Below are 20,280 nucleotides of genomic sequence, written 5' to 3' on the forward strand. Positions count from 1 at the left end.
ATGTAGTTTCTTGGAAGCCACCACGAAAATGACCTTAATCATCTTACACAAGCTAAAGAAAACTATAGGGAGGGATTTAATTAAATTAATCAACATATATTCATAAAGATCAATAAATCATAACAAAAGGACCTTAAAATCATGATATTATTTTATTTGAAAGGAAAACCACAAGAAACTTCCTAAGTTGGACAAAGACTTTGGCACAGTCATTTGGTTTGTATCCTTGTTGTACTTCATTCCCCAGAAAAAAATTATTTTCTTTTGAATGAGAACTCATCCAATAGACGGTTTTTTTCTGGGACTAATCGTATATGGTCAATTTCAAAATTCCAATTCCAAGGATTATTTTATAATTGTAATGCACACAAATAATTGCTATTGGTTCAATCAAATAGAATTGGACTTTTAGTAATAACCTTTGAACAAGTAGTGACTAAGACATATATACATTCATATTATTTCTTGAAAAGTATTGGACTATTGATCTATATATTTTCCAAAGGTCTCCAAGTGGAGTACATTTATATAAAGGGACCAAATGTGAAACACATGAATCCATAGCATTCAAAGATAATAAGATTAATCAAGAAGAATTTTGTGACTTTTTTGGTAACCGATAATGATACTGTATAAGTTCAACAATGCTAGGGATACCAGTAATAATCATTCCAGAAGCATTCGAGCAGTGTGTGGTATGCATTCATTGGGTATGGTGACATTGTAGCAAGGGACCCATTGAATACATACCACACACTGTTGGGATGGTTATTACTGAAATCTTTATTATTTTTGATATAAGTTTGCCCTTTAGATATTTGATATGAGCCTAAACTAAGATTAATAGACATGCGTGCACAAAAATTTTCTTGACAATAGGATAAATTGGGTTAAAGACCATAGCATGACCACGATGATATTGCTCCTAGTGCAGAATTCCCCTTGTTCCCATGAAGAATTCTGTGACACTAATAATAGATAATTAGCCAGAAGTGTCATAATTCAAAGGGTTGACTTAATTTCATATGTGAAAACTTAGACTCATGCATTTTCCCAGTGAGTGCAAATTGGCTTGAAAATCAAAGATTTCTTATTATTCAATGTTGGAATTATCCATTTTAAAAAAAATAGGATTGTTATCCTTATTGATGTATTGTTTTTTTAAGCAGTGAAGGACTTGGTATTGATCCACCGATCCACGTATCATTATTTTACTCCCCAGTTAAATTTTAATTTATGTTTAAAAATAACTAAATTATTGATCTATCAATTCACATGCGAATATGAGTCTAATCATAGATTTGCATGTGTATAACCTAAAGGTCATAAGTTCAATTAAATAGAAACACCCCCTATTGATTTTGGAACTACGCAAGTCTCATGCACGAGAATTATTAATTATCCTTACCCTTAATTTTTGTTGGTAACCGAGAATAACTCAGCAAGAGTGTCCTTTGGACAACCACTAAGCCAAAACTCATGCCAGATTAGGAATGCACAAATCTATCCGACGTGTTAATCAAGCCAAGACTTAGCGGAAACCACTTGAAAATAGTTGTGCAAACTAAGAATTGAACTGTCAACCTCTAGGGAGATCCTTTACTCTCTAAACCTAGAGAAATAACTGGCTAGGTTATCCGACTCTCCAAAAATATCTTAGGAAGTTGAGAAAATATAGACAAATATATTGAATAAAAGTACCGTCCTCATGATTTACAATGAGATAATATGCTTTTAATTATAGTTTTTCTTGTCAGCTGAAGATAAATGTACGAACTAAGAATAATGCAATTTACCATGATTAGGTAAGATTAACCAATCCGAGAATTATTATAGGTGTATGTAAAGATTTGACCAGTCAGGTTCAACGGTCACGGAGTTAACTAATTTTTAAAATGCCGCAAACACGTGAACAGCCGCGTGTTCAACGGTCACGGAGGTAACTAATTTTTAAATTGTATTTTATTTTATTTTGAAAAGTTACCCGTTAAACGTAGTGGACAAGTAATATCAGATTCTCAGCGTGGTTTGGACTTTACGTGCGAATCGAAATTATGATGACTTTTCAGTGACAATGAAACTATACATATATAATGCATAATATATATTTACTATAATTCGAAATAATGACTAGAATATCCTTGGTTGGGGAAAGCATAGTTGACACCGCATGATACAGCCGCATCCTCAGGGGTCAGAATATATACGCACACCTTATTGGAAGTCGAAAAACTAAATTTATATTATGTCATTCTCGATTATGAACACTATTGAATATTGGATTAGGGGAGATTTAGTATTGAAAAATATGGAAAAAAATCAGAAAAATAGTAAATGTGTAGTGTTTACCATGACAAATCCAACAATATATATATATATATTTGGATTCTAAATAAAAATCAAATTCACCGCGATTAAAAATCGATTGTTTTGAGTTTGTATCAAATGATGTAAAATTGTCTTGCTTTTTTCATATTGAATTTTATTTTTATTTCGTTAGATTCGTCATTCTAAATACTACACAAATTAATGATTTTTCTTAATTTTTTTCAAAAAATTTGGTGCACTAAATTGATACACCCGATTAAATCCAATGTTTTTCAACACAACTAGACCTCCCCCGAATACTTGAATATTTTTCTCCAAATGAACAGCCCTAGCTCGCTAACATCTACATTCAAGTAGTGGAGAGAAGTCAAACTTTAACAAGTAAAATTATCAAAATTCTTATGACCACATCAAATTTCTCCGAAAAGCCGCCCCTAATTTTAAATTAATTAATCATGGAAATAATATTAAGCACAACAATGGCATTTGTGTTATATTATCGAAGACCAAGCCCATTTATTTCACGAAGCATTAATACACTGTTCACACCGCAAAACCGCGCTTTTAAAGCCAACGAACCAGAACAGAGAGAGCGTTCATTCAGTACTTCAAAGACACGCTAGATGTTGTAACTAATAGTAATACTCCACAACACAGAGGATTAGATCTCGAGATGGCGGGTTTACGGAAAGGATTTCCTTTGCTGATTCAGCAATTCACTGCTTTGTTCAAGAAGAACTTCCTGCTCTCATGGCGGAATAAGCCAGCGACGTTCCTCCAGCTCTTCTCGTCGCTCTTCTTCATCTTCCTCATCTTCTGCATCCAGGAGGCCATTAAGGCGCGATACGCCACCACTACCGCCTACAAGAGCGTCACCAATCCTAAACTTTTGGCGGCTTTTCCAATCCCGCCTTGCGAGGAAAAGTACTATGTGAAGCTCCCGTGCTTTGACTTCGTCTGGAGTGGAAATGGAAGCGCCAAAGTTCAAGGCATCGTCACAGCCATCATGGATAATAACCCCGGCCGGCCGATTCCTTCCAATAAGGTTTGTTTGTGATTCGGTTTTTGTTTTTGGAATAATTTCTGTTTGGTTGCTGCGAGAAAAAAGGATTCGTGATTTTAGAGAAATGTACAACTGTTTTTTGTATTCCTAGAAACCCTGGATTTCCTTCACCAGTTTTGAAGCGATAGGGACAGTAAAAGTACTATAAATCTGTAGATATTTATTTGATTGATCAATTAGTTAAAGTTCTTGTGCTATACTGCTATTAGAGAATCTTTCAGATTTTCGGTGCTGGAAAGAAAATTTGAAAATGAAAAAAAGAAGAAGAGATGAGAGTATTATAATATTTATTTCTTGACTCTGTTCTTATTTTATTGGTTTCAATAAAATAGCATTCTTAAGATATAAAATCTTGGTTACTGTTTGAAGTAAAACTAGACGGAGGAAATGAGGACTACTCCTATTTTCTTCATAGTTAAATGAGCCATGGAGGTTTATTAGAGATTGAATAGCAGCGTTCATGTAGCTAATGGACACTGTTTTGGTGGATGTCATGGTTCTTCTACCTGTAACATTGCGTTCTGGGAAAAAATAGGGTTCGGTGTTCGGGTATTGTGACATGATCTTCTATGTGCCTTTGATTGTACAGGTTAAATCATTTGAAACACCCGCGGAAGTAGATGCTTGGCTTTTTGGCAATCCGATGCATTGTCCTGGAGCTCTTCATTTTACTGAAAGAAATGCAACTGTAATCAGTTACGGTTTACAAACAAATTCCACTCCAGCTGCAGTGCGAGGGCATTTTGAAGATCCAACTTTCAAATTTCAAATTCCACTTCAGATTGCGGCCGAGCGTGAAATTGCTAGGTCTTTACTTGGAGGTATTAGACATGGTTCATATGGTTTGTGTGATACTTGCGGGCGCAACCTATTTTCCTCTCTTTTTATCTTTCTTTCGATGCATCACCTTTTTTTTTTTTTTTTCCTTTTAATTCAACATGTTACTTATTTTATGAATCTGTTTATGCTCAGATCCAAACTTTAGCTGGGTTGTCGGATTTAAGGAATATGCTCACCCCGCAGAAAGTAATTTCTCGGCAATTGAAACAGTTGGGCCCACCTTTATCCTTGCAATTGCCATGTTTGCTTTTGTGTTCCAAATCAGTTCTTTGGTCACAGAAAAGGAGCTTAAACTTCGGCAGGTTTTGACTTTCTTATGTCTGAAGTTATACAGGGTTTAAATTGCTGGCCATTTGCAAAACACTAACAATTTTGTCTGTATGCATGACTGTGTTTATAAATCTCTCAGGCAATGACTATGATGGGTCTTTATGGATCTGCCTACTGGTCCTCGTGGCTTGCATGGGAGGGAATCATTACACTTCTTTCCTCACTTTTCATAGTTCTGTTTGGAATGATGTTTCAGTTTGATTTCTTCTTGAACAACAGTTTTGCGGTGCTGTTCCTCCTGTTCTTCCTTTTCGAACTTAATATGGTAAGATTGTTGCATTAACCCTTTAGCGGTCATTCTCCTATGAATGATGGTTTCCATTATCTATAGGACAGCCGATTTTTATCTAGCCCTCTTGTCAATTTCTGCTTTAATTTCATCCTAGATTGGTTTCGGCTTCATGATTTCGACCTTCATGAGCAAGTCATCATCAGCCACAACAGTGGGCTTCTTCATATTTATTGTTAGCTTTCTGACTCAGGTAAGATTCTTCTGCTTAGTGTCTCGTATATCACATTCTTGGTAAGTTGTAATGATTGATCTTTTTTTTTCTTCGTTATTGCAGCTTGTTACAGGATTTGGATTTCCATACAGGAAAAGCATCTCTAATATTTTTCGAATTGTTTGGTCATTGTTTCCACCAAATCTTCTTGCTCAAGCCTTACAACTGCTTTCTGGTGCAACCTCTACCCCTGAAGATATTGGGATTAGCTGGAGTAGGCGGACAGACTGTGCTCCAAATGATAACGAATGTGTGATAACAATTGTATGCAATAGCTTCTAGCTCAAACCCTTTATGTCAAGATAAATTACTTTTTTGGATGCACTTTACGGCTACCCCTTAGCCATTATTCTCGTCTTCTTGCTTCCAATATGATTCTCAGGAACAAAGAGGGGAACATTTCTCTCCATTTTCTTTTTAGGGGATTTACAGGGGTGCAACCTAGAGATTATAGGATTATGTGAGGGTCTTGTGCCGATCCCATCCATTGCGGGAGCCTTGTGCACGGGAGTTGTTTACCTTTACCTTCTTTTTAGGGGAGGGATGCATGCATTTGTGCTCCTTAATTTTCTCTCTTTTTCTGTCAACCTGATCTCTGTCTTTGCAGTTATTTTATCTCTCATTTTTTTCTTGACAGAATGATATCTACTTATGGCTCGTGTCTCTGTTCTTTGTCTGGTTTGTTTTGGCTCTCTACTTCGATAATGTAATTCCAAATGCATCTGGTGTAAGAAGATCAACACTTTACTTTTTAAAGCCTGGATATTGGACAGGGAAAGGGGGAGACAAGGTCCGAGGTACCTGAGCTTTATACTCAATCTATGTTTTCACTCTTCTTTTTTACTAAAGAGGTAACTGACTCGTATTTTTATATCCTTTTGCTTTACAGAGGGTGGCATTTGTAGTTGTATAGGTTCAGTCCCGCAACTTGAGCATGTTACTCCAGATGATGAAGATGTCCTTGAAGAGGAAAATATTGTTAGAGAGCAAGCAAGGGAAGGTGTGGCTGATTCACATGTTGCAGTTCAGGTTCGTGGGCTTGCAAAGACTTATCCTGGCTCCAGGAACATTGGTTGCTGTAAATGCAAAAGGAATTCACCTTACCATGCTCTTAAGGTAAAGAAGCTCTTCTCAACTACAGTTTTCAGTATTGTGGTCTTTAGAAATGGTGCCGAACAGAGATTTTGTACTTCCTGTAATGAAATTTTTGAAAGCTTGCCTAATTAAAAATGTAGAGTATCTTGTCGGTCCAGTGCATAGTCCTTTATTTTCTGAAAAATATTCAGTTTTTATAAGCAGAAATGTTGAAGTGGTGGTTGTCCATGAATCTGGATAATGAAAACCATTCCATGTGATAGATAGTTGGCCCATTGGGGTTTTGTATTAAGTCTTAGTTTGATGCACAGAGATGTCTTTTCTGGCGACCATATTTGTTTCTTAGACTTCCCATTAGTTCAATTTTCGTCTTTTGGCTTTGTAAAACAAAATGACCAATATAATTAGGATTGAGAATGAATTTAATTCATTGCTGCTTCTAATATGTAAATCACCTGCAGGGACTATGGGTAAATGTTGCAAAAGATCAGTTATTTTGTCTTCTTGGACCCAATGGTGCTGGGAAAACCACTGCAATCAATTGCTTGACTGGCATAACACCTGTGACTGCTGGTGATGGTAGTATTCGGCTCTCATTTCATTTACTCGAGTCATGAGTCGTACAACTTTTTTGGGACTTGGCAACGGTTCTTGAGGCATTTTTTTAACAATCTAATTGGCTTGTTTACAGCACTGATTTACGGATATTCTGTACGAAGCTCTGTTAGCATGTCAAATATTCGAAGAATAATAGGGGTTTGTCCTCAGGTCAGTCTTTCTCTCAGTTTATCTCTCTGGAGGCGTATGACTATCTGTATGCAAATCTCCAGCATATGAACTAGAATAAATCCTTCATATATTACTACAGTAAAAAGGCAAACTTTTATTCTCTTCATAGTTTGATATCCTTTGGGATGCGTTGTCCGGTCGAGAGCACCTCCATCTCTTTGCTAGTATTAAAGGCCTACCCAGAGCCTCAATCAAATCGGTACGTAGAAAAGTTTCCTGATTCTTTTGTTTTAGATATTCAGTTAACTTTGAAGATTTTAACCTATTTCATAGCTTCTACTTTCGTACTTGATGAACGTACCATGGCAGTAATGATCTCTTATTATCTCTTTCTTTTTGTTAAGATAAGTTGTCGTTGAATGCAGGTTGCTGAGAAGTCATTGGCGGAGGTAAGGCTAATTGAAGCAGCAAAAATGAGGGCTGGGAGTTACAGTGGAGGAATGAAGCGCCGTCTCAGTGTTGCCATAGCCCTTATTGGTGATCCAAAATTAGTGATTCTTGATGAACCGGTATGTAACCTAAAGAACTGTGTGTCATGCATGTGTACTTGATCAATGTGTGCAGTTTTCAAAAAGATTTAACATTATGAATTTATTTAATCCATAGACTACTGGCATGGATCCAATAACAAGAAGGCATGTGTGGGACATCATAGAGGATGCTAAAAAGGGGCGTGCCATTATCCTAACAACCCACTCCATGGAAGAAGCAGACATTTTGAGTGACCGCATAGGAATTATGGCAAAGGGTAGGCTCCGCTGCATTGGAACTTCAATCAGGTTAAAATCACGGTTTGGTACTGGTTTTATTGCTAATGTTAGCTTTGCTGGAAGCGATATTCGACAAAGTCCTGCCAATGGCGATGCTGTCGCCACGACCAATCATGAGGCTGTCAAGCAGTTTTTTAAGCATGTACGTCACAAATATAAAGTGGTTTTGACTCTTATTGTCTGACAAAACTCTGATTTCTAAACTCGTGCAAATGTTTTGACAGCGCCTTGATGTTGTTCCGAAAGAAGAGAACAAAGCTTTCATGACTTTCATCATTCCTCATGACAGAGAGGGACGTTTGACAGTAAGTACTTCTTTACTTTTTCTTGTTTTGAGCCTTATCTTCAAAAACTTATTTTAGAGAATGAAACAGTGTACTAGTTCTAAGCATTTATAAATGCTACGGAGTACACTTTGGAACTGCAACATAAGACAAGGCCTATTGAAATGTAAACACAACGTTTGAGATTTTCCACCACAGAATTTAGGTAGTGTGTGATTGTAATCTTCCTATTCTTTACAATGGTACCCCAATTAAATCCTTTTGAAAATGGATGGCATTGTCCTATGTTTGCAATTTGAATATGCATATATAGCTAAAAATGAGATCACCAAATGCTTGGAGTCTCAAGTTACTTGGCTCCCCCTTTATTGGACTCCAAAATGTTGAGATCACAATTATAACTTAGAGAATGATGTCTCCTTAAGTATTTTCCAATGCCATTAGTATGCACCTTGTCCAAAAAAGAGCATAAATATTCCTTTCTTTTTCCTTGCAATGCAACACAAAATGCATTAGATCTACAATCCAGTCAAGGTTTACTGAATCCTTTTCTGTATCTTTTGCTTGCTTATTTCATTTGCAATTTTGAACAGGAATTTTTTGCTGAGCTCCAAGACAGAGAGGTTGAATTCGGTATAACCGACATTCAACTCAGTCTTACAACTCTGGAAGAAGTTTTCTTAAATATTGCAAAGAAGGCAGAGCTGGAAAGTGCTATTGCTGAGGGGAGAATGGTCACTTTGAACTTGACATCCGGAGCCTCCGTTGAGGTATGATAGTATGTTCGACATTTACGTTCACACGGCAAGTTTTATCAGTGTCAAAAAAAACTTAATAGTAAAAATCCAGTCCATATATTTTGATAGTTGCATATCTACTACATTGGCACTTGCAGATACCTGTGGGGGCTAGATTTGTTGGGATTCCAGGAACAGAAAAAACAGAAAATCCTAGAGGCATCATGGTTGAAGTTTACTGGGTGCAAGACGATACTGGTGCCCTCTGCATTTCTGGTCACTCTCCTGAAGTTCCACTACCTCCTAATGTTCAGACTATGGCTTCTTCAGCAGCACCATCTCAGAGAAGTTTCTTGGGCCGGACAGGACCAGTTCGTGGAATAGTGATAGACCCAAGCCAGATTAGTGCTACTAATACTTCTTGAAATATTTCTTTCTTTTTTGAGTTCTTCCAATATCATATTATTTTCGGCCATGTTTAAAAATTCATATATTTGTAAATTATGGAGTTTGTTTTTTGATAACAGATAATAAATTACATTCCTATGTAATATGTCGTTAGCGTAAACACGTATATTTGTAAATTATGGAGTTTGTTTTTTGATAACAGATAATAAATTATATTGGGTGAGATTGTTATGTAATTTTGTCGCCAGCTTAAACCATCTGTTAAATGATTCTCAAGTGTCTTCGCTTTCTAGGGACAGATTAGTATAATCATAAAAGACTTAAACTCTAAACCCTAATCCCCTAAACTCTAATTTGTTGTTTAAAACTCTAAACCTGAACACTAATTTACAACCCCTAAACTCTAATTTATAATTTAAAACCCTAAATTATAAACTCTAAACTCAAACCACTAATTCTTAACCCCTAAACTCTGATATTTCATTTTAAAAAATCATCATTTAACATAGTTTTTAAATGAATTATAGCAAGGAATTGAAACCCATCCCCCAGGGCAAGGCCCACATCAAGCGTCAAAACAAAGATAAATAAAGCAAGTGCAAGCACGATCAGATCAGAAAATAACAAAACCATTGGTTCAATGCACATGATCGGTTTAAGTGTGTAACGGTTCTAAAAAAGCAACCATATGGAAGTCTGTACCGTAACATCAACGCTATTAGCTGCAAGCAATCAAGCCAAAACCAAACAAAAAGAGTTTTAATGTTTGTATGATGGAAGCAATTGTAGCTCCAAAACCCAAGATATACACTCAAGAGTCAATATGAAACTAACAACTACACACTCCTTTTAGTCTTCCGACATAATTTTACATGACAAATGCACCAAACGACGACGGCAGAAGAACTTGGTAGCTCATACAAACTTGAGAAATCCAAAGACTCCAGGAGCACAAACGTCGAGAATCATCTTCGCCACTCAGCCTGGGTCACCTTTGCTGCAAAACCAAACACCACCCAGAATGCATATCAAAAAGACTTGAGGAAAAGAATAACAGCAAACAGTCGAGGTTAGATACTTGTCTCAGGAGACGGGAAAAAAAAAAAGAAGACATCAATAACCCCCCTCTTTATAACTTTTTCGTCCTACTTAAGATGAAAAACTCATTTCTAAGTCTCATAGCATTACAAATGAAGAGCTACCCTCTCAGATTGTGTAGATATGAACAAAAGGCTAGAACAAAAGCCAAGATGTTAGCAATGAAGAAAATGAGGACTATAAGGGTACAGAAACAAGAGAAAGAAAAAACATGAACAGAATGCAAAAACAATATCCTCTAACAGACGAAGAAAATCACTCAACAGATGACTAGCATGCCTACACAAATAACTACCAGAAGGAATTCTAACTGCCACTGTATTCAAGAGAGCCGAGGGGATTCCTTTCTTATCTATCAATATAAAATGTGGAATTCAGGACAGTCTTAGAAGTCTATTGATACATACCATTTCCATCCCTTGAAGATAAAACAGATTTGTCACTTCTATTCCCTCCTTTACCACTGGCCTGAACCATTCTCTGAGTCCTGGGTGACTGAGAGTTGATTTTGCTATTAGTAGATGGCAAAGAATGACGCCGGACAACATTTTTCTCCACGGAGCTTTGCAATCTCAACTTTGCCTTTGCAGATTGAGTAGCTGCCATATAGCTTGGCAATGTAGGACTGTTCAGTAGAACATTCTCTGCACGATCTTGCTTAGCTGGAGTGGATGAATTCCTACTTGATTTCTGATTCCCATTGTTTGTTGAATCATCTTTACGACCTGATTCCCCATTTGTTATCGAGAGACTTTCATCTTGACCATTGTGTATAGTATAAGTATTTGATTCAACTGCAACTTGATCATCATGAGGTAAATCTAATGCCCCATTTGTTTCTAATGTCTCTTGATTTGTTTCACCATCGTCTCGTTTGGATGCTGTGAAAGTTGTCTCTATTTTCATCACATCAGGCAGTTCTGATGTCCCTATTATATCTTTCTTCCTCACATCAGGCCGGATGGACATCGAGGTTGTCTCCCCGTTCATATCATCTAGAAGTTTGGTAGTAGCTGAGATCGTCTCTTTCTTCTTCTCCCCTGAAGCATTTCCATTCGGTTCCAACACATATTCCCCCAACTTGCTTGACTCCTTTTCCAGCATCTGCTTTGGCTTCTCAGTTCCAAATTCTGCCTGGACAGAATCTTCAGCCGTGGGGTTATGAACCTTTCTCAAGTTACGCTTCACCTTTTCAAGTTCAATTTGCGGATTTTCTTGTGCTGGTTCTGCTGGATGGCTTGAAACTTTCCTGAGGTTACGCTTTGGTTTTTCAATCTCAGTGGTTGCATGTAGTGAGCTATTGTAAACATTATTTGCAGCAGGGATCCTCCTAACACTGCGCTTTGGCCGCCCTATTTCAGCTCCCACAGTATGACCTTCTCCCTGCTTAACCTGCAGGTTAGCATTTGGATATATCTTTGGCTGTGGAACTGGTTTCCAAAATTGAGACTTTGACCAGCGATCCAACCAGTTTAAGACTGAATTCGGTTCACTGGAATCATAATTGAGGGTCAAGGGCATCGGAGTAGGAGATGATGCAAGGAGCTGAAACACGAACTAGCACAAATGAGAAGGGAAAAAATTGCAATGAAATCTTTGCGTAGGCTAATTGAAAAAAATAAAGTAAACTGCGGCACTGCCAACCACATTTACGTGAGAGTCATACGGAGAACTAATATCAGAACCTGTGTTCATCAAAATTTATAATGATGGGCTAGTACATATGGAAGTAGACTTAGCAGATGAATTTGATGCCATGTAATCTAGTAACAGAATAAAATGCCTAAATATTGCACAAACGTGCCAGTATTACATCCAAATAAAGCACGGCGAGATCCTCAATTGTGACCTCCTTACATCCTTCCACTGATAAAATGCCATATATAACAAAGACAAAGCTCAAGCTGAGATTCATATAAAGATCTCAACAAATTATAAAAGAACCACCAGGGCTCTAACAATATCCAATAAACTAATATTCCAATAACAATATCAAATAAAATAACATTTGAATGATATTTCATCTGATCTTTATTTGCTTAGTATCAAGTGATTCAGTGTAAACTCACTACTAAATGCGAGACACATCCTGAGGCCAGGACTAAATTTTTTTTTCTTAAAAGGGTCTCCTGAGATCTGCGATTGTAGTATAAGAATCAAGCCAGTCAATACATTTAGGTCACCTTGAGTATATGGCATGCTATCAATTCATTTACCTCTGTGGTCTGTACACTAGAAATTTGAAAAAAAAAAGGGAAGTAATATGACCATTCTTGGAAGTAAGACAGGAAAAAAAACCACACCTTTTGTATGAAAACATTTGTTGACAGTTTCCCAGTCAGCATAGGCATATAAATTCCAACAGAACTTCTGATCTCTTCCCCCTGACAAAAAGATGAAAAATAGTAAATTGCATGAAAAGGGAGATATTCAAATGCATGTACACTGTGGACCAGCGATTGTGTGCACTTTCAACAAGTAAAAACAGGAACTTGATATATAGATTTTAGTTGTCTCCTTGGTTTGTGATAGAAAAACCCAAAAGAATTGAGCAGGTCGAAGGCATCTTTAAAGAGTGATCACAAGTAAAAAACACTTGAGCTTTAACAAGCATCATCAATACATGAGGAGAAAATGTGAATAGAGAGATAACCGCATAACGAACTACACATGCTTTGTCTTGTGAATTTTCTCAATTACGTCGTCTTTTAATAACCAAATAATTCACTATAGTCAGTAGCTCTACGTGAACCCCGAAAAGTCAATCCTTGCCAAGCAACTCGTGGACCAAGATTATTTTTTTGAATCAAACTCATTGTCCTGGACCATGATACAAAATAATATGCTTCGCAATTAGTTCCAAGAAAGCAGCCGAGGTGTAAAATGAAAAGTTGCAATCACACATCAGACCACTTTTAGAGAAGACACTCAATAAAATAATTACCAGAGGCTTTGGTAGACTACACTTTTCACGCACTTCTGATCCAATATCTGAACACCTGATCTTTCTCCCACGAATAAGTGCCTGTATCTTGACAAGTCCTAGCATAGATGAAAAAGTAGCAACTGCTTGTCTTCTAACCAAATGGCCACGGATAAGTGCTTGTAGCCTTATTATGCCATTCAGAGCCCAAAATGCACGTCGTGCCTTCACAGGAAAATAGTAATCAGAAAAGTCACAACCTCCACAATCACTTTTTTTAAAACATGAAGCAAATAAACAAAACCAAACAAAAAATGCGAAAAATACAAATCAAGCTCTTCGGGTGTGCCAAAGAGACCCACTACGAAGGTAGTTCAGCAATTAGGCTAATAGCAAGGCTGCAATGTTAAAAAATTTTCTATACCCACTTCTCCTATAGAGCAGGACAAGAAGGAGAGGGAGTCTTCACAAGAAGGGATCTAGCCCCACTCAGTTTCACTAGGTCTAAAGTGGAACCTAACATCAAGTACTAAAGAACTTGAAGAAAAACTTTAAATGAGCAATGACCGGAAAACATAGGAATGCGAGCAACTCTTAAGGAGGTGTCCAGGTAAGGTATCATGATTCACTACTCCTTTTCAAAAAGGAATGCCAAATGTTCAAAGTGCATCCTCTATCGAAGTTGAGTCCCCAGGAAAATGAGCCTCACAAGCAAAATTGCAGTCAGGAGCCACAATTAAAACACCAAACAATCATTTTACCACACCTTAACAGCGCTATTAACAAAAGAATATTACCAAGTAGCCCCTAAAAGCAGCTTGCACCACTGTCGCAGCTTGCTCTAGCCTCAGTTGTTCAGGATCAGATGCTGCATGTTGGGTTATGGAACCTTGCAAATCTGCAACATGATTTGCAGGCAACGCTGTTCTTCCATTTTGTGATAAATTGGCAGCATTCATACTCTCTGGTTCTAACATATTTTCATCTCTGTCACTGGTATCAGGGATAAAATGAGAGGCACCAGAGGGAATTAAAGGCATGTTCGCTTCTAATGCCTTGGAACCAACCGATATTTCTTTCTCATTTACAAACTTCTGCACACAAAGAGCAAATTGAAGCAGGTATAACTTTAAAACCATTACCAGTATCTAGGTACACACTTTGATACAGATGGAGTGACACTGTGACGGGAAAAAAAAAGAAGAAATGGGCAACAATCAAATTGTGTTCCTCTATTGAAGAGATTCCTCCAAAGCAAAATATTGATTTTACATAACAAAACGACGGTTGCACAAAGTCATCTGTGCATTACATTTACAATCAGGGGGGAAAAGCTTAGTTTTGAAATGCTCAAAGTCAAAGGCATCTATTATTCCACGTAACAAAATCCCACAAGTGAACTAAACAAAGGCCCCACACAAATTCAATTGGCATTAGAAATCTATACAAGTAGATTAGAGGGCATTTAAAACCCTCAGAAATATCATGAACTACATATCATTCCGCGGATGCATAGACAACTTTAATGTAAACAATGTGTGATAGGGGATGTGTGAGCATTATCTCTAGATTACCTCCCTTCCTTTTGAAGTACTACTTTTGGATGACTTCTTTCCGAACAGCACAGTCTTAACCCATTTTGCTGGTGATTTCCCCATGGCAAGGAGAATAGGTCCAACAAATACCTAGAGCACACTTCCAACATCAGACCACAAGACAAAAGTTTATAAGCACATAGGATAAACTGCAACTGTAACATGATACAGGGAATTCTATTTTGCTGAAGAAATGCCAGAATCAGATATTTTCTTGGTGCTACTTTCTTTTAATGCAAAATTTGGGCATATTAAATATGAGGCCATTTAACATCAAGCTATGGATCCCCTTTCACAGTTCACTTCGGGTTAATTATTTAATTTCAAAGGTGGGTGGCAGTGGGGTTGACTTTCAGCATGATTATGGTAACCCCAGCAGAGAAGGCACCAAAAAAATTAACTTGCATTCTTCCTTTGTTGATCTCAGTATTCTTTCAGTAAAGGATTTCCCACATTATTGTAGTTCAACAGCAATATTGGTACCAATAATTGTCATACAAAAACAGTGAAGGATAAAGTCAAACACAAGCTTACTCGCACCCCAACCCAAGCAAACAGGTAAATTAATATGTTTCACTCATTCTCTCCATATGATTTGGCTTCTAAAAAAGTAGGATTGGAGTTAATAATGCAATTTAGTTCAAGTGGCGGATAGCTTTTGACCTTCACAAGTAACAATTGTAGTCAACAAATGCAAAAATTACGGACAAAAAGCAAAAAACACTTATCCAACCCACAAAACAAAAGAGGAAATAGACTAAAATAAAAAACTACGGACACATCTTTTCCTTGGCAAGTAAATTAAAAACCTACAAACAGAGACGAACAAAAAAAAAAAAGCCACAAGAAGCTGAGATCTGACCAAGTTAGAAAACTAGAAATGCAGACCGATCAATGAATCAAAGCTCTGAAGTGAGAAAACATAAAAAACAAAGCATACGAGCTGGATTAGCACCAGATCTGAAGCTTACCTACCAAATGTGGGACTTGTACACCTCAAATCTACAATTCCTGCTTACAATCAAAAACCAGAAACACTGAAAGCAAATTTTAAGGAAAAAATTGAGTCTCAGGAATGTGAAGAAGAAAAAGAATATCAATAATATTACACAAATGAGTGAGAGAGAAAGAAAATTCACCTCAAGCGAGCTTGCAAATGAAGAAAATGGCGATCTAAAGTTGCAACAGTTTTCCTTCACTCCCTCTCCTCACTCCCTGTCTCATTTTCTGTACTCCAGAGTCTGTACTGGTAAGCAAAAAAAAAAACAAAAATTGAAAAATCAGGGTAAAATGGAAGTCTATAGTATGGTACGGGCGTGTTCAACGTTAGACCCTGGAGCTCTGCAGTACAGTCAATGATCGAATGACTTTCCATGATAGTTTTGAATTCTTGGTTGACTTTGAATGTGTTCTTATAGAGCTTACAGTGAGATCGTCTACAGCCAATTGTGTCTGGTAATAAAAGCGGTTGCGTCGGGGGACTACAGGGTGCAGTTACTTCGGGAACAAGTGTCCACCTCCTTTATCCTGACGCATTGAATAATGACGATTATGCCCCCAACAAGAAACAATGGTCATACGCTTGATTGTTTTTTGGCCGTTGATGCGTGGCATCTACGTGACCGACAAGGGTGTTGCGGGACGCGTGGAACAAGATGAGACAAGAGAGCGTGGAGTAGGAGAGTTGGTTGCCACGCTGGATCCGTGCTCAATAATAGGGTAGTTACAGCCCTACGTAGCTATCCAAAAGGATCAAAACTCGCGAATCCTAACTTGAACCCGACTGACCCGAGGGTATGCCCATCTCGGTCCCTACTCTCTAGCATGTCTGGCTGTATCCGTCAATAGCCGTCCGTATAAGCAGTTTGCTGATCCAACGGCACAAAGCAGTTTTTGAAATTTGAATTTCGAATAAAAGCGGAGCGCTTATCATGGGTCTCCGGGTCCCACTCACATCAACGGACCCATTCAAACTTCAATTGTTGCGTTGTGAGTCTACCAAATACCCCTGGCGAGTCTACCTCCACTCTCTCATCCAAACGTGTCCAATTCAAAATTTCAACACGTGTCGGGATAAGAGAGCGAGTGGTAGGCGCGTAGGCTAATTCCTCCTTTGAGAGGTTCAGAGTTTCCCGCCCAAGTGAAATGTGATCGGTACAAAAGAAGCAATGAAAGTCTCGCATCGGCGTCTCTTTATAAAATCCACCCTAAACGGCTAAACCTACTCGCATTTTCGGGTTACTACTGATATTCTGATTCTGAGACCAAAGAAGAAATGGAGCAGCCAAATAATGCTCTTCCAGTTCCAGGTACGGCACTGCATACTGTATATATGATTCTCCGTCTTTTCTTTCAAGGATTTTGTGATTTAAGCTTGCTAGTTCTTTAATTTTCAATTTCCTATTTGTAGAGAAATCAAAGCTTAGGTATCCGCTCAGATCTGCCACTAAATCGAAGGAGGAGAAGCCACCGGTAGCAGTAGCTGATCCCTCTAACTTTTCTTCCGCATCCAAGAGGTTCACTCTTTCTCTCCTCGTGTTCGCTTGCACAGTTGTGATGGTTTTGTTTTATTTGCTTCTATTTTGTTTTTGTCGGGAGAATTTGAGTTTCTGTTGAAGAGGAAACTCAAGAAATCCTGAAAACTATGTGTGAATTTTGAGGAGTTACGTTATGTTGAAATCTTAATTTTGACTCGTAATGGTGGTTCTAGTTTCTCTGTTTTTCTTTTGAGTAATTTAGTTATTAATTGATGTAAGGGTCTGTAAAAATTGCTGCTGTGGGTTTTCTATTGTCAATTGATGAGCTTAAGCTGAAGCAAGTAGATTAAGCTTACCAGAGGATAATTACAGCTAAAGCTGTTAATCCATTAATCTGTTACTGTTACGGGGTGAGTTCTAGGGCTTGTGAAGCTTGGACCTTAACAAAAGCCTCTGGGGCTTTTAAATTAGGATAACACTGAGAGTGTGCAAAATAAATTTAATTTGTTGATCTGAACTGTTTTTGTTAAGGAAAGGCATATTCATTTCCTTTGTACATCTCAATGAGAGAGACCATTTTTTTTCTAGGGGAAGACCTGCATCAACTGTTAGTAAAAGTATGGGTGTGCTTGATGTCTCTGCGAAGGAAAAATCTGCTAAGCCACCCAGAAGGCTCTCTATTCCAACTAAGTCGACCGCTACTCCCGGTACAAAGGCAACAGCAGGGAATGTCACCCCAATTTCTGAAATTAGAACAAGGAGGTCTGGGAATGGTCAGAGGAGAAGCGAAACACCTGTTTCTGATGTTTCAAATCCGACGAGCCGAAGGAGGTTTAGTGTGCTGTCCTCAGCATCCTATTGGTTGTCTCAAATTAAGCTTTCCGAGGCTGCTGCTAAGCACTCAATTTCACTTGGTTTCTTCAAACTTGCCTTAGAAGCAGGTTGTGAGGTATGCTAGTGTGTATTATCCCCTAATTATTTTTTTGCACTTCTAATATTAATTGTGTGCCTTGTGGCAATTGTATAATTGACATATAAACTTCTAATGCTTTTAAGGAACTACTAATTTGGTTTTTCTATGAGATGGGATATGTTGATTTGACATTTGTTTGATGTTTCTTTTTTTATTGGAAAATCATCTTGATCAAAGCCTATTCAGCGCATGCGAGATGAACTAAAATCTTATGCACAGCGCCACAACCTTGGTGAACCTCTGAAAGAATTGCTTGAGAGTTATAATATTCCTGATACTCCAGAGCAGGAGCAGGTTTCTAAAACCTGTTCGCAGGTGCCAGAAGAGGAGGTAACTCGATCCTCAGAAGACGAAGTTCACAGCTCGTCTTCCACTGTGGGAACTAGGAAGCTGAAGCCAAGATCCTTGAATACTGATGCTGCTCAAGTTCCCTCAGTCATGGTGTCAGCAAATAAGGATAATGCTCGGAGGACTACTTCTGCAGCTAGGGACAGGAGAACGTTGAGTAAAAATACTGCAAATTCAAAATCTAATACAGAAGCTGGAGCTCAGAGGTCCAAGAAGTCAAAGAAGCAAGAGCCCGCCAAGGAAAAGGAGAAGGCCAAGAAGCAGGGAAAGAAATCTACTACTGAAGAAGGCAAGTGTCTGGAGTAATCACTTGGACATTATTTTCACTTCAATTAGATATGTTTAATGTGCAGGTGAATGATTTACTTACATTTGCAGGTCCAGTTAGTCCCTCCACTGTGGCAGAACCACTAGAAGAAGAAAACAAAGAGAATATGGTATAATGCTCATTTCACAGAAAGTAATTTTACATTTGGCATATTGGATAATTCTGGTGTTCATGGACTATGGTAGATTAGGCCAATTTTTGAATGGTGAATTGCTATATCAATTATGAGACAGCCGAGAGTAACTCTTAATTGATCGGTGCTAAATGTTTTGATCTGCTCTTACATTTTAAGATAAGTTGCATTTTTCTGTTTCAGGATGATCCAACCACAGTGGGTTTGACTCAAATTGAAGTGAATTAGCAAGAAAGTTCGCACAGAAAGGGCTGAAGCTTGTTATTTACATATCCTTTCGAGTTTGTCTTCCGTGTTTTATAGTGGGAGCTTTTCTTTTGTATAGGTTTCAGGTAAGATTGTCAAGTCTATTGTGGATGTTCTACTTTGTTTCTGGTTGATTGACAGAGATTGTTTGTATTTGGTAATTTCAAATTACAGGTGATTGAAAAAATGTTGAATGGATGAACTTATTTTTTTGGTCTGAGTGAAGTAAAGGAGCAAATTGCTATTTAATCCTGTAAAGTTTCCATTGAACTTTAAATTTGTCACAATAATGCATTCTAAAACAATAGCCTATCCTTGTTTTTTACGGGCAAGGCCTCGAATGGGGGGCAATTACACTCATATCCCCTTATCCACCCCAGATAAAACGTCATATCCCAACCCCACCCTGGTGGGAATCGAAGCTGGGCTGGCTGGAAGGCCAACGGGTGCTCTGCCATGAGTCCTGGGTTTCATACTTTCATTTGTCAGCTTATTCAAGTCTCATGGGCTAAACTTGTCGGTCCAGTTTATATTCATTTGCCAGCTTATGCGACTTTCATGGGCTAAACTTATGTGATTAGGGATTTCAACTTGGTTTGTTCTGGTCTAGTTCGATTAACTTGAGTTATCTTTACAATTGCTTCACTTCACGATTGTGAGATTAAAGCCATAGAGAGACCGAGAGAGATTTGACATCTTCAGGTTCGAACTTGCGAATTCTCTCTCAAGTGTCTGTGATATGGAGGGAAATCAAAAAAGTTGAGTAATTAAAAGCAAGCATTAATTGTGGCAAATAGCTGTCTGCATGATGAAGTGGAATCTAATGTGACCATTAGATCAATTAAACGGTTCAGATCAAGACAATTCCAGGAATTCCTGGTAAGAGGGATTCCAGGCCCCCCATCCGGGTAAAATAAGGATTTGAGGGTTTTCCAATTCTTTAGAGTGTACAATTTTGCATTTAATGATGGAAAAAAAATCTCACAAATTTTAAAAATTAAAAAAATAAAAA

The 20,280-nt window shown here is 37.9% G+C and overlaps 3 protein-coding genes across 8 annotated transcripts; 2 read left to right on the top strand and 1 right to left on the bottom strand.

The window, feature by feature from the left end:
- The first annotated feature begins 2,909 nt into the window (after positions 1-2,909).
- On the top strand, positions 2,910-9,383 carry LOC120016729 (ABC transporter A family member 2-like). Its single transcript, XM_038869632.1, has 16 exons — positions 2,910-3,373; positions 3,981-4,212; positions 4,364-4,533; positions 4,641-4,826; positions 4,948-5,043; positions 5,128-5,328; positions 5,702-5,861; positions 5,954-6,180; positions 6,621-6,738; positions 6,851-6,927; positions 7,058-7,147; positions 7,314-7,457; positions 7,555-7,860; positions 7,943-8,023; positions 8,596-8,772; positions 8,898-9,383. The coding sequence occupies exons 1-16, from the start codon at positions 3,002-3,004 to the stop codon at positions 9,162-9,164; spliced, it is 2,904 nt and encodes a 967-aa protein (XP_038725560.1). The 5' UTR covers positions 2,910-3,001; the 3' UTR covers positions 9,165-9,383.
- Positions 9,384-9,844: 461 nt separating this feature from the next.
- Positions 9,845-16,139, bottom strand: LOC120016730 (protein IQ-DOMAIN 31-like). Of its 6 annotated transcripts, none has more exons than XM_038869638.1 (8): positions 15,903-16,139; positions 15,739-15,774; positions 14,743-14,853; positions 13,966-14,262; positions 13,190-13,393; positions 12,549-12,629; positions 10,653-11,790; positions 9,845-10,144 (listed from the first exon to the last, which is right to left on the bottom strand). In XM_038869638.1, exons 3-8 carry the CDS (start codon positions 14,824-14,826, stop codon positions 10,113-10,115), a joined length of 1,836 nt encoding a protein of 611 aa, XP_038725566.1. In that variant the 5' UTR covers positions 14,827-14,853; positions 15,739-15,774; positions 15,903-16,139; the 3' UTR covers positions 9,845-10,112. The 6 variants fall into 6 exon arrangements, with proteins under 6 accessions (XP_038725566.1, XP_038725565.1, XP_038725564.1 ...); XM_038869637.1 differs by having other exon boundaries at positions 14,743-14,863; positions 15,735-15,774; XM_038869636.1 differs by having other exon boundaries at positions 15,739-15,800.
- Positions 16,140-16,914: 775 nt separating this feature from the next.
- Positions 16,915-19,519, top strand: LOC120016249 (methyl-CpG-binding protein 2). The gene is made up of 6 exons (XM_038868931.1): positions 16,915-17,072; positions 17,174-17,279; positions 17,829-18,189; positions 18,391-18,850; positions 18,940-18,998; positions 19,206-19,519. The coding sequence occupies exons 1-6, from the start codon at positions 17,039-17,041 to the stop codon at positions 19,248-19,250; spliced, it is 1,065 nt and encodes a 354-aa protein (XP_038724859.1). The 5' UTR covers positions 16,915-17,038; the 3' UTR covers positions 19,251-19,519.
- Positions 19,520-20,280: the final 761 nt, after the last annotated feature.

Source organism: Tripterygium wilfordii, chromosome 15, assembly GCF_013401445.1.
Source record: "Tripterygium wilfordii isolate XIE 37 chromosome 15, ASM1340144v1, whole genome shotgun sequence".
NCBI classification, from domain to species: Eukaryota; Viridiplantae; Streptophyta; class Magnoliopsida; order Celastrales; family Celastraceae; genus Tripterygium; species Tripterygium wilfordii.

Excerpts from the sequence above, each read along its gene's own strand:
- LOC120016729 (XM_038869632.1), top strand. The coding sequence starts at position 3,002 with ATGGCGGGTTTACGGAAAGGATTTCCTTTGCTGATTCAGCAATTCACT. Across the intron at positions 5,329-5,701 it reads ACGAATGTGTGATAACAATT|AATGATATCTACTTATGGCT; the intron begins GTATGCAATAGC and ends TTTTCTTGACAG. Across the intron at positions 8,024-8,595 it reads ACAGAGAGGGACGTTTGACA|GAATTTTTTGCTGAGCTCCA; the intron begins GTAAGTACTTCT and ends AATTTTGAACAG.
- LOC120016730 (XM_038869638.1), bottom strand. The coding sequence starts at position 14,826 with ATGGGGAAATCACCAGCAAAATGGGTTAAGACTGTGCTGTTCGGAAAG. Across the intron at positions 12,630-13,189 it reads GTAGTCTACCAAAGCCTCTG|GGGGAAGAGATCAGAAGTTC; the intron begins GTAATTATTTTA and ends TCTTTTTGTCAG. Across the intron at positions 10,145-10,652 it reads ATCTTCAAGGGATGGAAATG|CAAAGGTGACCCAGGCTGAG; the intron begins GTATGTATCAAT and ends TTGGTTTTGCAG.
- LOC120016249 (XM_038868931.1), top strand. The coding sequence starts at position 17,039 with ATGGAGCAGCCAAATAATGCTCTTCCAGTTCCAG. Across the intron at positions 18,851-18,939 it reads GAAATCTACTACTGAAGAAG|GTCCAGTTAGTCCCTCCACT; the intron begins GCAAGTGTCTGG and ends TTACATTTGCAG. Across the intron at positions 18,999-19,205 it reads AAGAAAACAAAGAGAATATG|GATGATCCAACCACAGTGGG; the intron begins GTATAATGCTCA and ends TTTCTGTTTCAG.